The sequence below is a fragment of the Sycon ciliatum genome, chromosome 2, assembly GCF_964019385.1.
Source record: "Sycon ciliatum chromosome 2, ocSycCili1.1, whole genome shotgun sequence".
NCBI lineage: Eukaryota > Metazoa > Porifera > Calcarea > Leucosolenida > Sycettidae > Sycon > Sycon ciliatum.
In genome coordinates, this window is record NC_088644.1 from 16,557,142 (window position 1) to 16,571,462 (window position 14,321).

At 49.7% G+C, this 14,321-nt stretch overlaps 1 protein-coding gene across 1 annotated transcript in view; it reads right to left on the reverse strand.

Annotated features, from left to right (window-relative positions):
* Positions 1-12,722, reverse strand: part of LOC135808943 (uncharacterized) — a 46,329-nt gene extending 33,607 nt beyond the window's left edge. Inside the window, exons 1-3 of the mRNA XM_065322193.1 lie at positions 12,256-12,722; positions 8,348-8,518; positions 5,782-5,952 (exon numbers count right to left, since the gene is read on the reverse strand). Of these exons, the coding sequence (XP_065178265.1) occupies positions 5,782-5,952; positions 8,348-8,518; positions 12,256-12,439 (526 nt within the window). The 5' untranslated portion in view covers positions 12,440-12,722. The remainder of the gene's footprint in view (positions 1-5,781; positions 5,953-8,347; positions 8,519-12,255) is intronic.
* Between the last annotated feature and the right edge of the window lie 1,599 nt (positions 12,723-14,321).

The window sequence follows — 14,321 nt, forward strand, 5'->3', positions numbered from 1 at the left end:
TGCTGTTAGAACAGTTTGTTGGGGGCTTGCCCAGAGACTTCGCCAGAGAGGTGAGAATCCAGTGCTCTAGCGGTAGCATGACTCTTACCGATATGATCAAACGTGTCAGGGCTATGTCCGTCGATGATACTATAAGTGTCAGTGGAGGGAAGTCCGTGGCTGCAGCTGTCAAGTGCTATTCATGTAAGGAGCCTGGTCATGTAAGAAGGAATTGCCCTAAGGCCAAGGGCAACAGCCACACCACTGGCAAGTCACGAGGGCCACAGTGTTACTCTTGCAAAGAGTATGGCCACATCAGGCGAAATTGTCCAAAGGCCAAGACTGAGTCTGCTTCAGTGGCTGTGAGTGCTGGGCATTGTCAGGCTGGAGTGTCTACTGATGCTGACGGAATCCCAATATCAACTGGTGGGCAGAGCTCTAAGCTGCTGAAAGTTGATGTGTGTGTTAAGGGCCATGATGACTCTTGGATATCAGTCGCAGCGGTTGTGGATACTGGATGCACGCGATCTCTGATGAAAGAGAGTGTAGTAACTGCCGTGGGCCTGGCTGATCAGGTGGAATCGACAACTGACTGGGTGGTCGGCATCGACGGCACGTCCCTGGAGTCAGTTGGATCTGTTGCTGCGACTGTCCAGCAACATGATGATATAGTTCAGCTTCCGGAACTGTGCGTGGACTTCCTGGTAGTTTCAAAGCATGAGGGAGTGGATGCTGACCTGATTCTTGGCAATGACGTTGCCAGCGCGGCTGGTGGTCTTGAGATACGCTACCAGAATGGCTCGGCGAGTGCTATTCGGTTCGGAAAAGGGCCCGATGTAGCGGCTGCCGCAGCTGGCCATGCTGAACGAGCGCCGAAGCAGAAGCTCTCGAGGCACATCTCTGTTGAGCGAGATTCGGATGGTGTCACCCTCAGTTCAGCCGATTTCAAGGTGCGCTGGGACAATAGTGCAAAGTCGTGGACCGTCGCCTGGGTCTGGGGAGGTGGTGTAGAGCCGACTGATAGCATTGGCTCCGGAGTGACACAGTACTCACGGAAGAAGCTCTCTGCAGAGCAGGAGCAACAGTACCAGAAGGAGGTGCAGTCGTGGATCGACCATGGTTGGATGGTGCCCCATGATCCAGATCGACACGGCAAGTCAGGTGCGATCCTCCCTCTAATGGCTGTGTGTCAAGGACACAAGGCGTCTACGCCTGTACGTCCCTGCTTAGACTACCGTCGTTTGAATGAGGCGATTCTTTCCCATCCTGGAGGCGACGCGCCTGCATGCGACCAGAAGATCAGGGAGTGGAGACGCCGTGGCGGTGACCAGGTAGTCGTCGATATCAAGAAGGCGTTTTTACAAGTTCACGTCGACCCCAGCCTCGTTCGGTATCAGACCGTGGTATTCAATGGAGTCACGTATGTCATGGAACGAATGGCATTTGGTCTCAGCATAGCTCCGAAAGTCATGGACGCCATCGTGAAGTTTGCGCTGTGCGACTTTCCTGATGCAGACAACTATGTCGACGATGTCGTTGCTCCGTCCGAACAACTTCCGGAGGTGACTGCGGCGCTGAGTCGGTACGGATTACCGACGAAGCCACCAGAGGTACTTGCCGGCGCAAGGGTGCTTGGCATGCAACTATCGGTTGCTACGTCGAGTGAAGACGTGATGTGGCGTCGCCGTGATGGCATGGATCTGACGTTGCCAGAGCAGCCGACGAAGCGAGAAGTGTTCTCCTGGTGCGGTCGATTGACGAGTCATTACCCTGTTGCATCGTGGCTGCGACCGTGCTGTAGCTACATCAAGCGAGTGAGCTGTGAAGATGCTGCGGTTTGGGATAAGCCTGTCTCAGCTGCGCTCGAGAAGTTGTGTCGTGCGGTGGAGGATCAAGTTTCACGAGAGGATCCCGTCAACGGCAAGTGGACAGTCAAGTCGACTGGTGGCGTGTCCCTATGGTGCGATGCATCCAACCTGGCGCTAGGTGTTGTCATCAGCGAAGATGGCTCCGTGATTGAGGATCACTGTTGGCTCAGGCCTAAGTCAGACAAGCGGCACATCAACGTTGCCGAGTTAGACGCCGTCCTTCGTGGCTTGTCTGCTGTCGTGGATCACAGAGTGGCCAACGTTCGAGTCATGACCGATTCGAAGACGGTGCATGGATGGCTAAAGTCTCTCTTGGGCAACATCCAGCGAGTGAAGGTGAATGGCCTCTACAGAGCTCTTGTAGAGCGTAGATTGCAGCTGATTGACGACTTGGTCGAGGTTTACAAGTTGAAGATATCTGTCGAGTGGGTGCCTTCACAGAAAAACCTGGCTGACCGTCTGACCCGTGTGCCGGCATCCTGGCTCAAGATGCCCGAGTCACCGGTGGTTGCGGCGGCGACCCAGAGCAGTGCGTGTGCAGGTGTCCACAGTTCTGCCCCACTTGCCTTCGACATCATCCGGGACCAGCAGGGAGCAGATACTGCCATCCAGCAGACGGTGGAGGATGTCAACGGTATGCAGACAGTTAGGGCGAAGCAGTTTCAGAAGGTGGCACCACAGCTGAGAGTGCGGGATGGCGTGCTGTATCGGTCAATCAAGTTGCCGCCTGCCAATGAAGCATGCGAGGTGCCCGTGATTCCGAGCTTGCTAGAGCAAGATGCCCTCCGAATCGCCCATGAGAACACTGGCCACGGATCATGGGAGGTGGTCCATGAGATGATGCGTCAGCAGTGCTACCTTCCTGGGATGGCAAGGAAGTGCCAGGAGTTCGTCGGTCTTTGCGACAGTTGTGCCGCTGCAAACCCTGCTGCTGGTGGTCATGCTTCGCCGACACGTCCCGAAGTGCCGGCGCGCCCATGGCAAGTTGTGGCGATTGATACCTTGGAGCTAGGACCGAGCCGAGCTGGGTTCCATTGCGTCTTGGTGTGTACGGATATGTTCACGCGCTATGTGGAGGTGATACCTTTGAAGCACCATGACGCTAAGTCAGTTGCCGAGGCGTTTGTGTCTGTGTGCTGCCGATGGGGTCCGCCGGAGGTGGTCAGATCAGACAACGGAACAGAGTTCGTCAATGCTGTCATGGACGCCTTGTACTTGGCGTTTGGAGTGGAAGTCAAGCACGGTGCAGTGCGACACCCTCAGTCACAAGGAAGCGTGGAGAGATTCAACCGGACCCTGTTGACTCTGATTCGCAAAGTACACTCGCAGTCCAACGACTGGAAGACCGACCTGTCAATGCTGCTGTACTTCTATCGCGTCCGACCGCATGGAGCAACGGGAGTTTCGCCTCAGCTAGCGATGACTGGTTGGCAGCCCCGTGGTCTTGTTGTAGAGGCCCAACAGCCCCTGTACACCTTGCCAGCATGGACGGCTGAGCTGCAGCGTCAAGCAGCTGCCATTCGTGATTTGATCGATGAAGAAATGGCGTCAGCTGATTCCCAAGAAGACGCCGACAAAGCAAGTTGCTGTTACGGGCCTGGTGACGTGGTGATGATGAAGATGACCAGCCGCGCGCAGAAACGCCTCCCGAAGTTTCAGCTTGGCTGGAGAGTCAAGAAGGTGTTGTCGGAGTCGACTGTAGTCGTTCAGAAAGTGGAAGACCCCAGGGTGGAGAAGATCGTCAACGTAGAGCTGCTGAAGCGTGCCGCAGCCAATCCTACTGTAGACCTGCCTGAGCCGCCTCAGCCAGATGATGCGAGCGAGGATGACGGTGGTTACCCGATGCGGCTAGAGCCCGGTGAGCTAGTCGCAGGTGTGCCTAGAGCTGAAGAGCCAAGATATGTGCTCCGGAACAGAGCTGGTATCAGGGCTCCAGTGAGATACGACTGAGAACTAGTAGCTGGTGATGGTTCGCAGAACTTTCATGTCCTTTCGTTTCTCTTTGCTTCTTTTGATGTGCTTGCCTATTATTGTCTTTTTAAGGTGATGTTACCAGGGAGGGAGATGTTGTAGTTTATGGTAACGTGGCAGCCACTGGCTGGAACTGTATTGTTACTTGTGCATGCTCTGCTTGGTATACCTTCTGCGTGATGCCATTTTCCGTGTATTGATTGTAGGTTAGTGAGTGCGCGTCCGTGCGGTGGTGCATGCTTTTCCATTCACTGATTGACCTGTCAGCGGTCAATCTTCTAGTTGCGGTTTCGGCGTGGTCTGCGCTGCCCTTATTCCGAGTTTGTAGCTTTTGTGTGCATCCTGACTTATGTATGGAGTGTGCTTGCGTGCACGCTTGCTACGCGTTACTTTTGGCAAGCTGGCCATGGTTCTTTTTCTGGCTTAGCTTCCGTTTGATCTTGGCGTGGAGTTAGTTCCAACTTGTGGTGATAACAGACGTTTCTCATTTTCCATCTAGAAGAATAACTAATTTCCTTGGAAGCTCTGTGGTGTTGTGAGTGAACTGGCCGTAAGCCGGCGTGGAGTGCATGTTCTCCAACACCGTGGCCTGGTGGTCTTCTTATCCACGTTCAGTGGGTCACGTGACCATATCCACATGTGATACATCATTTTGATCAGTGTATCACAGTGCACACACCTATGCTACTCTAGCACGACTCATGTGCCTGGGGTCCTCAGTGCAGACCTGTCAAGTGTCGTGCATGCACTAATAATATGCACATCTACACTTCCTGCACTGATGTGTATATCTACCATGCATGGTGCACCATGCAATGCATACATTTACATGTACTAGCACTGTGCAACGCGGTCGCAGGTGGGTGGTCGTCGGTCGCGTTGAGCGAGTGGTCGCCTTATCCGAGCTGTTTTGAATGTGAATGCGTCCGTGACAAGGAAAAGTGGTCGCCATGGTCGAGTGGTCACCATATCCGAGTGGTCGCCATTACCATGATTACCATGATTACAGGTTTTACTGTACCGAAAAGAGGATATCAGTAAGAGTGAAAAGTCCACAATAGGGACACAGCATTTCTCTTGTTCAATTTTCTCTGCATGCATTCCACGACAACTGATGACATGAAATTCTCTGCATGCATTCCACGACAACTGATGACATGAAATTCTCTGCATGCATTCCACGACAACTGATGACATGAAATTCTCTGCATGCATTCCACGACAACTGATGACATGAAATTCTCTGCATGCATTCCACGACAACTGATGACATGAAATTCTCTGCATGCATTCCACGACAACTGATGACATGAAATTCTCTGCATGCATTCCACGACAACTGATGCATGAAATTCGGCTATTCAAGCCCTACACTAACTATGTGTTTGCAATGCAACTAAAAATCAGTAAAGAAGACCCTGCTTGAAATAGAACTGCTTGATCAGCTTCAAGTCAAAGGGGAATAACAAACTCGCTCCTGTTACGAAACTACAACTTAACTTGTTTGCTCCTGCGGTTCACGAACCCCACACGGCACTCACTGGCCGAGGGGAAGGCAAGCCTTCCCCTCTTTGGTCTTTCCATAACCTTGAACCTTCCAAGTTGGAAGGTTCAAGTTGGAAGGTTCAAGGTTATGGAAAGACCAAAGAGGGGAAGGCAAGCCGAGGGGAAGGCAAGCCTTCCCCTCTTTGGTCTTTCCATAACCTTGAACCTTCCAAGTTGGAAGGCTGTCGGTTAGCGCTACGGAAATGTGTTGAAGCTAGGTGTCAGGATGTCGAATGTCTCAGTACTCTGTCAGTTTTGTGCCTAGTTGTTGCACTTTCTGACTGTATATAGTATCTAGTTACAGTGGTGGAGAGTTACTCTTAACTCGTTTCCATATGTCCTTTTCCTTTCTACTTTTATTATTGGCTTAATACCCGAGTTTCATAATTAAAATTAAAAAAATTAAATATGAACTTACCTTTCCAAGTTATACTAAGGCGGATGTCAAATCTGAGTGCAACTCTCGGCTGTCCCCGAATGTGTGCCTTCAATGATGTGTTCAGCTCAGAGTCCAAACCAATGATTATGTTTCGCGGACGACCTGGTAGACACTGTGCTCCGCAACGGTCAGCAAGTATAGCCTTGTTCTCTAGCAAACACCGGGAAGGAACGCATACAGCTACAGGGCTCTAGCCAGGGGAAATTGTAGGGGGTGGGGGGGGGGGGAAGGGGGCGGAGAGGGGGGGGGGGGAGGGGGACAGTTCACCATTTTTTCCATGTTCCACTTTTGCCTTGTCACAAACTTGAAAAGTGCAACGTAAGGGTGGGTGCCATTAGAGTAGAGGGGGGGGGGGGGGGGAGGGGTGCTGCGCCCCCTACCCCCCCCCCCCCCTTGGCTAGAACCATGAATGTTCAAGTATATGGTAGGTGCCAGTAGGTTATTTCCCCTGTCTCCACCGGAAATTATGTATCCAAAGGCCTAAAGGTTTCAGCCCGGTAGTCTCCTTTGAAGAGGGAAGGCAGATTCTACATGTAAATGAATCTTGGAAGGATTAAACAATAAAATAAATATTGGCTATTGAACCACCTATTATAAACGACCGACACCCCCTAAAATCCCAGACTCTGGGTGGACTTGACGATGCATGTGCGACCCATTTCACGAGCTCACCACACCGTAGTAAGTGGGCAAGTACAACACACACACATACACACACACACACACACACACACACACACACACACATGCACACGCACACACCTCAGACCTCAGACATGCCCATCGCGGAAGCGATGATAGCGAACAGCTATGTTAGACATAGCAACTTGTGTTGGGATTACACCATTCAACAGCTTGCAAGGCTGATGAATTGACCGCCACTATTTTTAGCCTGGTATCCACCACACAGCTGTTTGAAGTGGCTTTTTCTGGCCAGTGAATCCCTATTTTTCATTTTTCATTTTTTTTCTACACACACACACCACACCACATACTCCGGCATACACTGGCTGTTGGTAACCACCCAGGAGAATGAAAGAAAAGTCAGGAAGAGTCCGAGAAAGAGAAGAAAGACGTATGCGACCATAATCGTCGGGAATTGAACCCGCAACCTCTCGATTGGAAATCGACTGCACATACCACTGCACCATATGGGACACACACACACACACACACACACACACACACACACACACACACACACACACACACACACACACACACATACTTTTACTTGTTGGTCACTGCCAAAACTGGTCACGTGGGTCTCCCCGGGAGAGGGGAGAGAGACTCAAAAGGAATCTTGGAAAGATGACTCAATTGGCTATTGAGCTGCCTAACGCCCAACACCCCCTGAAATCCCCAAAACTCTGGGTGTACTTGAAAATGATCCCACTTATGGGCTCACCACACCTCAGTAAATGGGTGAGGACAATGTGCAGAAAAAGGATTGACGGCATCAGGGTATCCGTCCCGGGCTCCAACTGCAGTTACCCCTGCCCCCAGTGAAGGTAATACTTGCTACTAGTGTGGGTGGCTAAATCAGAGTGGATCTGATAAAAGCTTCACTAGCACCATTGATTACACAAGAGGTAATCTAGCCAGAAGCAGTTCATGGTTAACAGGTATGTATACTTCGAATAGAAAGTATATGAACCCTGGAACCATCAAAGGTGGCAGGTACAACATTACACCTTCAAGCAACCGAGCCCGTTGGCAACAGACCCAACGTAATCAGGCATGAGCGTAGCCACCAACCGAACTAGCTGTCACATACATACACACATACGTACACACACGTACGTACACACACGTACATGCACACACACGCACACACACACACACACACACACGCACACACACACACACACACACTGTACTGTACTGTACTTGTTGCTCACTGCCAAAACTGGTCACGTGAGTCTCCCCGGGAGAGGGGAGAGAGACTCAAAAGGAATCTTGGAAAGATGACTCAATTGGTTATTGAACCGCCCAACGGCCGACACCCCCTGAAATCCCCAAAACTCTGGGTGGACTTGAAAATGACCCCACTTATGGGCTCACCACACCTCAGTAAGTGGGTGAGGACAAGGTGCAGAAAAAGGATTGACGGCATCAGGGTATCCGTCCCGGGATCCAACTGCAGTTACCCCTGCCCCCAGTGAAGGTAATACTTGCTACTAGTGTGAGTGGCTAAATAAGAGTGGATCTGATGAAAGCTTCACTAGCACCATTGATTACACAAGAGTTAATCTAGCCAGAAGCAGTCCATGGTTAACAGGTATGCATACTTCAAATAGAAAGTATATGAACCCTGGAACCAACAAAGGTGGCAGGTACAACATTACACCTTCAAGCAGCCGAGCCAGTTGGCAACAGACCCAACACAATTAGGCATAAGTGTACCTACCAACCGAACTAGCTGGCACACACACACACACACACACACACACACACACACACACACACACACACACACACACACACACACACACACACACATGCATACAGAATGAACATGTACAAACATCGCTTTCCAACTTACTAGGAGGCCGTACTGTGCAGCGGGGTGGTTTTGGCTGGATTGCCGCTGATGTCAATACTTGCAAGTCGGGACACATTCCCTCGTACTTCAACTTCTTATTTTTCAGGCAGTTAAAGCTTTCTATTCGCTGAGGTTTAACATCACGAGGTCGACAAGCTTTATCTGCCAGGACTGGGAGAAATAGAAAAAAGCGGACCACAATCATATTGACTAACTTTCTTGGAGGCAGGATCACATATTTGACCACAATTCATTCAATATGTCATATTGAATGAATTTGGTATTGTAAATGTTAAGGTTCCGCCAATATATTGTCTCAACTTAAAGAAACTAGTCAAGGTCCTGTCAGGGAGCATCTGGCTTCAGCAGCAGTTCACCAGCATTGTCCACCAGCATTGTGCACTAGACTGAGCCTGTTTAAAGTAGGCCGCTGCTGGACTGAATAAATAGGCCACTTTTCTGGGTTCTTGCAAACGGAGAACATTCTGAATATTCTAAACCAAAAAAATCATGATTAACACAAGCATCTGCATGCCGCACTCACACGAACAACCACTGAGTTTGGGGAATAGGAGGGTTTGTCAATTGCTTTGCCAGGATCCGAGTGAGTGACAGCTTAGAGCTGTGTGTATGTGTGTGTATGGCAGCTGGGCAGGGCCCCTGCTGCGGAGGCTGAGTGAGCCGTCTGAGTGTGAGAGGCTGAATGAGCCGTATGAGAAGCCTGGTAAGCAAGGTTGACTCCCCAAATAGAGAACCTCCTATTCACTGTTAATCATACCGTGCTTCAATGCTCAAGCTTAGGACACAGAATCACCCTGCAAAGGAGAATCCCTCAACCACATACAGAAGATGAGAAGGTGTAAGGGTTTTCCTAACTTAAAAAATGGTTTTGTACTTTCATCATGCAAGTGCAGTGCAAGCAATCTATGCCAATGAAACAAAGCATTTGTGTACATTTAGAGCCTACGGTTCTTCCATGATAATGGAATCGGGCGTATGCCTCAACTTGACCTTCTAATAGAATAACTCTATGGAGAATACAAAAGAAAAAGACCAAGGAACTACAAGTTACGCTATACTGTCCACTAACACCACCAGTTACTAAACAATCAGCTCATGCGATAACATTGCACGACACTGACCGACGGTACTGACGTTCTACAACTAACTAACTGATTCAAAGTAACTGGTGGTGTTAGTGGACAGTATAGCGTAACTTGTAGTTCCTTGGTCTTTCTCTTTTGTATAAATTAAACGTTGGCTCTCCATCTGAGTCCAATGATTCTATGGAGAATAGTTAGTACATGTACAACAGCAGTAAGAATGCCGGGGCATCAGCAGGTTACTGAAATAGCCGCATGCTGAAAGACAAGGGAAGTGGTCCTACCTAGTTCTGGCCATAGGAGTGGGGGGGGGGGGGGGGTGGGAGGGTGGACCTATTTTCGGCAGCAAGCAATACTTACTGATAGCAAGTCGATTCCAAGCAAGTGATGAAACATGCGCAAAGCGCAACAGGATCGGGTTCTTTTGGGCTCTTTTGGGCTCTTTGGCGTTCTTTTTTTTTGGGGGGGGGGGGGGTATTTACTATTTAGAGTTCCTCAGAAACGGCATGCAGGGCAGGATGAAAAGGGTGCTTTAGGAGTTCATAGCCGCAAAGAGAGAAAGCCCATCTACCTGTCAACTCCAGGTGAGAACTCACTGCGTATGCTAGCAGGAGTATAGTTATGTATGATGAGTTCAGATCTCTCATTTCCTGCAGGCCCGGTCTGGTGTACATGTACCACTGCAAGACACCTGCTGCAGAATCGCAGCTGTCACTGGCACATGCAGCGGGTGCATACAGCACTACACTAGCTGGCTGTATGCTCTTCTCACTCACACTCGAAGTCACTCATTGCATCCAGAATGCACTCAGAGTCTAACATGTGCACATCCTGGCACACAGAGCATCCTACAGCTAGCGTAGCACTGATATGATATTTTACCATTTGGAACGGGAACAACAACTCAGTGTCCAAGGTAATTCTTTCCCGAATTCGGCTTCCATGACATGACCGACAAAAAATACATGTGATGCGATAAAACTCTCATGCTAATTCCGAAGTGCAAATAACATGGAGTATTAATTTTAGTGCAGTTACTGCATTTCTTCTGTTAATATTGCAGCTATACCTTATCATGTACAGAAACAAATAGCATGCTGTGAGCTAGTCAAATTGAGATCGCCATGCTTCAATCACAGTCCCATGTTGTAGTCACCGCCCTGCCGACTACCTGAAAATACGGGACGAACTCGGTATGCGAAGTCAGCTCTTCAGAGGACAGGTTGAGCAGGACGTCAAGCACATTTCTTGAGTTTCAGCAAACTACATGGACGCGCATTCCTAATGGATGTGTACGCACCCTCACGGAAGAAATTTATTTATTTATTTATTTCTGCACCTCGTGGCATGTCAAGACAGCCAATTAAATTGAGGAGAGGGTGAGACCAACCACGGAAAAAGATATGCCTCCAAAATTGTCCGCATTTAAAGGGGAAGTTAAGGCAAAAATTATAATTTCACCAGTTGTAGTCTTCGGGGTGCTGAGTCGAATGGTCTTGGTCCGAGAAAGCTGAGACGCTCCCTTCCTACTTGAATCCCAGTCGAACTCGCGCACTTCCACCGAAACTGGGTGACTGCGCCCTACTAGATGGGGATTTGTATGCAAAATGTCACTAAAAGCGCCATTTCGTTCTTATAAAAGCACGGATGACCGCGATTGGCCCGTATCTTGTAGTCTTTTGGACGCTGAGTCGACTGGTTGTGGTCCGAAAAGGCTGCGATGCAGCGTTCCTCCTTTATTCCCAATCGAACATGGTTGAACAAGCGGTCACGTGCTCCTGCATACACCAGTCACCTGGTCACCGTGCCTGCAGGGTACAACTTACTAGCCTGTTTGACCTTTTTTGGGTGCAGTCCTGTCACTCGAGTTGAACTCGAGTTGAACCTTGGTGTGAAAGTTGTCGCCTGCTGGCGTGGTGACCAGGTGATTTGGGCACCCAGGAGCACGTGACCACTTGTTCAACCATGTTCGATTGGGAATAAAGGAGGAACGCTGCATCGCAGCCTTTTCGGACCAAAACCAGTCGACTCGGCGTCCAAAAGACTACAACATGTGGGCCAATCGCGGTCATCCGTGCTTTTATAAGAACGAAATGGCGCTTTTAGTGACATTTTGCATACAAATCCCCATCTAGTAGGGCGCAGTCACCCAGTTTCGGTGGAAGTGCGCGAGTTCGACTGGGATTCAAGTAGGAAGGGAGCGTCTCAGCTTTCTCGGACCAAGACCATTCGACTCAGCACCCCGAAGACTACAACTGGTGAAATTTTAATTTTTGCCTTAACTTCCCCTTTAAAAGCATTTCAAGTGGAGCGTTTCTCGAGTGAGTGACGCACAAGTAACATTCTACTAGACAAGCATGTGGTCGGCAGCAGAAGGGGGGGGGGGGGGGGTGAACAACAATAAATTAATATTATCATCGCCAGTGCGGAAAAAGAGCCCAGAATATTGCGCACCAACTGAAAGTTCACCCTGAATCTGAAAATCGATACGGAAGATGGTATTGCAGGCCTGTGCTAGCACAAGTATATCGGTGGTGATCTGGGAGAATGCAATCACCAAACATCTACAGTCATGTATGTAACCTTTACACACGGGGAAAACTGTCCACTGCTCCATCTGTTATGCATCTGGACATGGTCTCCGTGACATGGCAAAGTTTTGCCAGCACTGCCCCCCCCCCCCCCTCCCCCGCCCACACACGCACACACACACATATACACGCACACGCACACACATACGGGTACGCGCACGCACAGAAAAGCAGAACACAAAGCCGAGCACTGACAATCAGACTGGGTTCTTACCGGTAGTGGTGTTGCACTGCCAGTCTCTTCCAGTGCCGGTTACTTGCGATGGGCACGAGCCGCAGGATTCGATTCTGGACGCCGATGCTGCCACCGCCACACCGGAGATTTCCCGTAGCCACAACAGCGAAACGACGAAATACAAGGCATGGTCCATTACCATTGAAGGAGGTGGTGTCATCATGCACGAAAGCGGCGACGAGGAATGGACTGACGCCAAGCAGCTCGTCGTAACACCTTGCTTTCTCCTACACTACACTTTGTAGGAAACATTTATCAACACACTAGCAACGGCTTAGCGAATGCCTGGGAGCCTGAAGTGGCGTGTCGGCTCCATGGATAAACCAAGTCAGCCGGTATTTTCGTGTACTGAGCCTTCAACTTTTCATGGCTTTATCCAAACGAACATAAACCAACCTCACTACAGGTCAAACTGCCCGCAAGTGAACCGAGAGAATGCTGCATGTGGACAAAACGTAGCAGTCTCCTGTTCATCGCGCGCTGTCTTCACATTCACACTTTCGCCTGCCCGCAGTCTCCGATTTTCCACAGAATCCAGGACCTGCTCTATCCCCACACTCGCAGACATGTACACGTACCCCGCAGTTCACACTTGCAAAGTAAGCAGCTGCGCATCTTCTTACCAAACGCTACGCAATTAGCATGATATCGACGATTGTTCCCTCGCGATCGCAGCTCTAGCCACGGACCACGGTGCACCGGGGGGCTTGTGTTCGTGTTTGTGCGTACATGTATGTGCATTTGCCACTGTTTTGGGCCCATGTTGGCGGTGTGGGTGTGCTCGCGCGTTTCGTATTTCCTTCGCCGTACTGGGCTCGTTTCCATAATTAATATACCGGTACATTGCGTACTTCGCTCACAAACCGTATCACCTCCACGCATCATTGGAGGACGCTAGGTCTTCCGGAACACCATCGGCCCTACTTCACTATACACTACGTGCTAGTATTATTAGTAATATTACCCGAAGAGGCAAACGATGTTTTCGCGAGATGCGGTGATCATAACAATAATATTATTGTTGTTGCTGCAATGGGGGTCAGGAATTACTGCCTGTGTTTCACGCATGGATTATCTACCACAGGCACAAGAAGACACAACACCCTGTCAAAACGTCGGTGTGCCAGCATAGCAAGCATGCTTCCTGTTTAGTTCCTACTCGCAAGCTGCGCACGAGCCGGGGCTCATATCAGGCAATCATCGTGATCATCGATCATCTCACTCTCATCTCAGGGACAGGGGGATTGATCGATGCCTCGTTTCGTTGGCGAGGCTTAGCTCCACTATTAACGACCTCTCAACTAATATTTATACTTCAAGTCTTTGCACAATACCAGGAAGTAAGTCACTTTTTTAGTTACATGTAGTTGTAATGTAAGTAAGAAGTACTCAAGACAAGACAAGGAAAGACTTGCGTAGCTCCACACTGTAGATCTACATGCCGTGGCTACTACCATGACTACCGGTAGCTTCAAAGAAGATCAACCATGTCAACCAGGGAGTCGTAAATACCGTGGTATTTTACGACTCCCTGATGTCAACCATGTCAACTGCATGCTGAGCTAGGCAGATGGCGCTAAGTAAAGCCAAGACTGCAAGAGCTAGCGGGATCGGGGATCAGCGGGCTGTAAAATAATTATGTGCATCCGGCATTGCACACTACCTCTGCATTTCTTTCTTCGCCGCTGTGTGACATTGCGGAGAACAGCAATTATTATGGGTGCACAGTGAACACTGATACATTGGTTGCGCTGCTGGGGAAAGGAAAAGTGAAACTGCCGAGTGGGATAAAAGCAAGAGTTATTACTTACTTGGAAAGAAACCAAAAAAATGTTCTCGCGAACTGAAAAGTGAAAGCTTTCCGTGACCATGGTGACGACGACACTGCAGATCTACAACATACATGTAATGTCATGTAGCTAGGTCTACTAAACTTAAGTCTAAAGTCTGAAGTGAAGCCGGAAGGGGTCGTCCATCAAAACGAAATCGTTATGGCCCTGCATGGGGTGGGAGGGCCTAGGGCAGGACGACCAGCCCCTAAATAC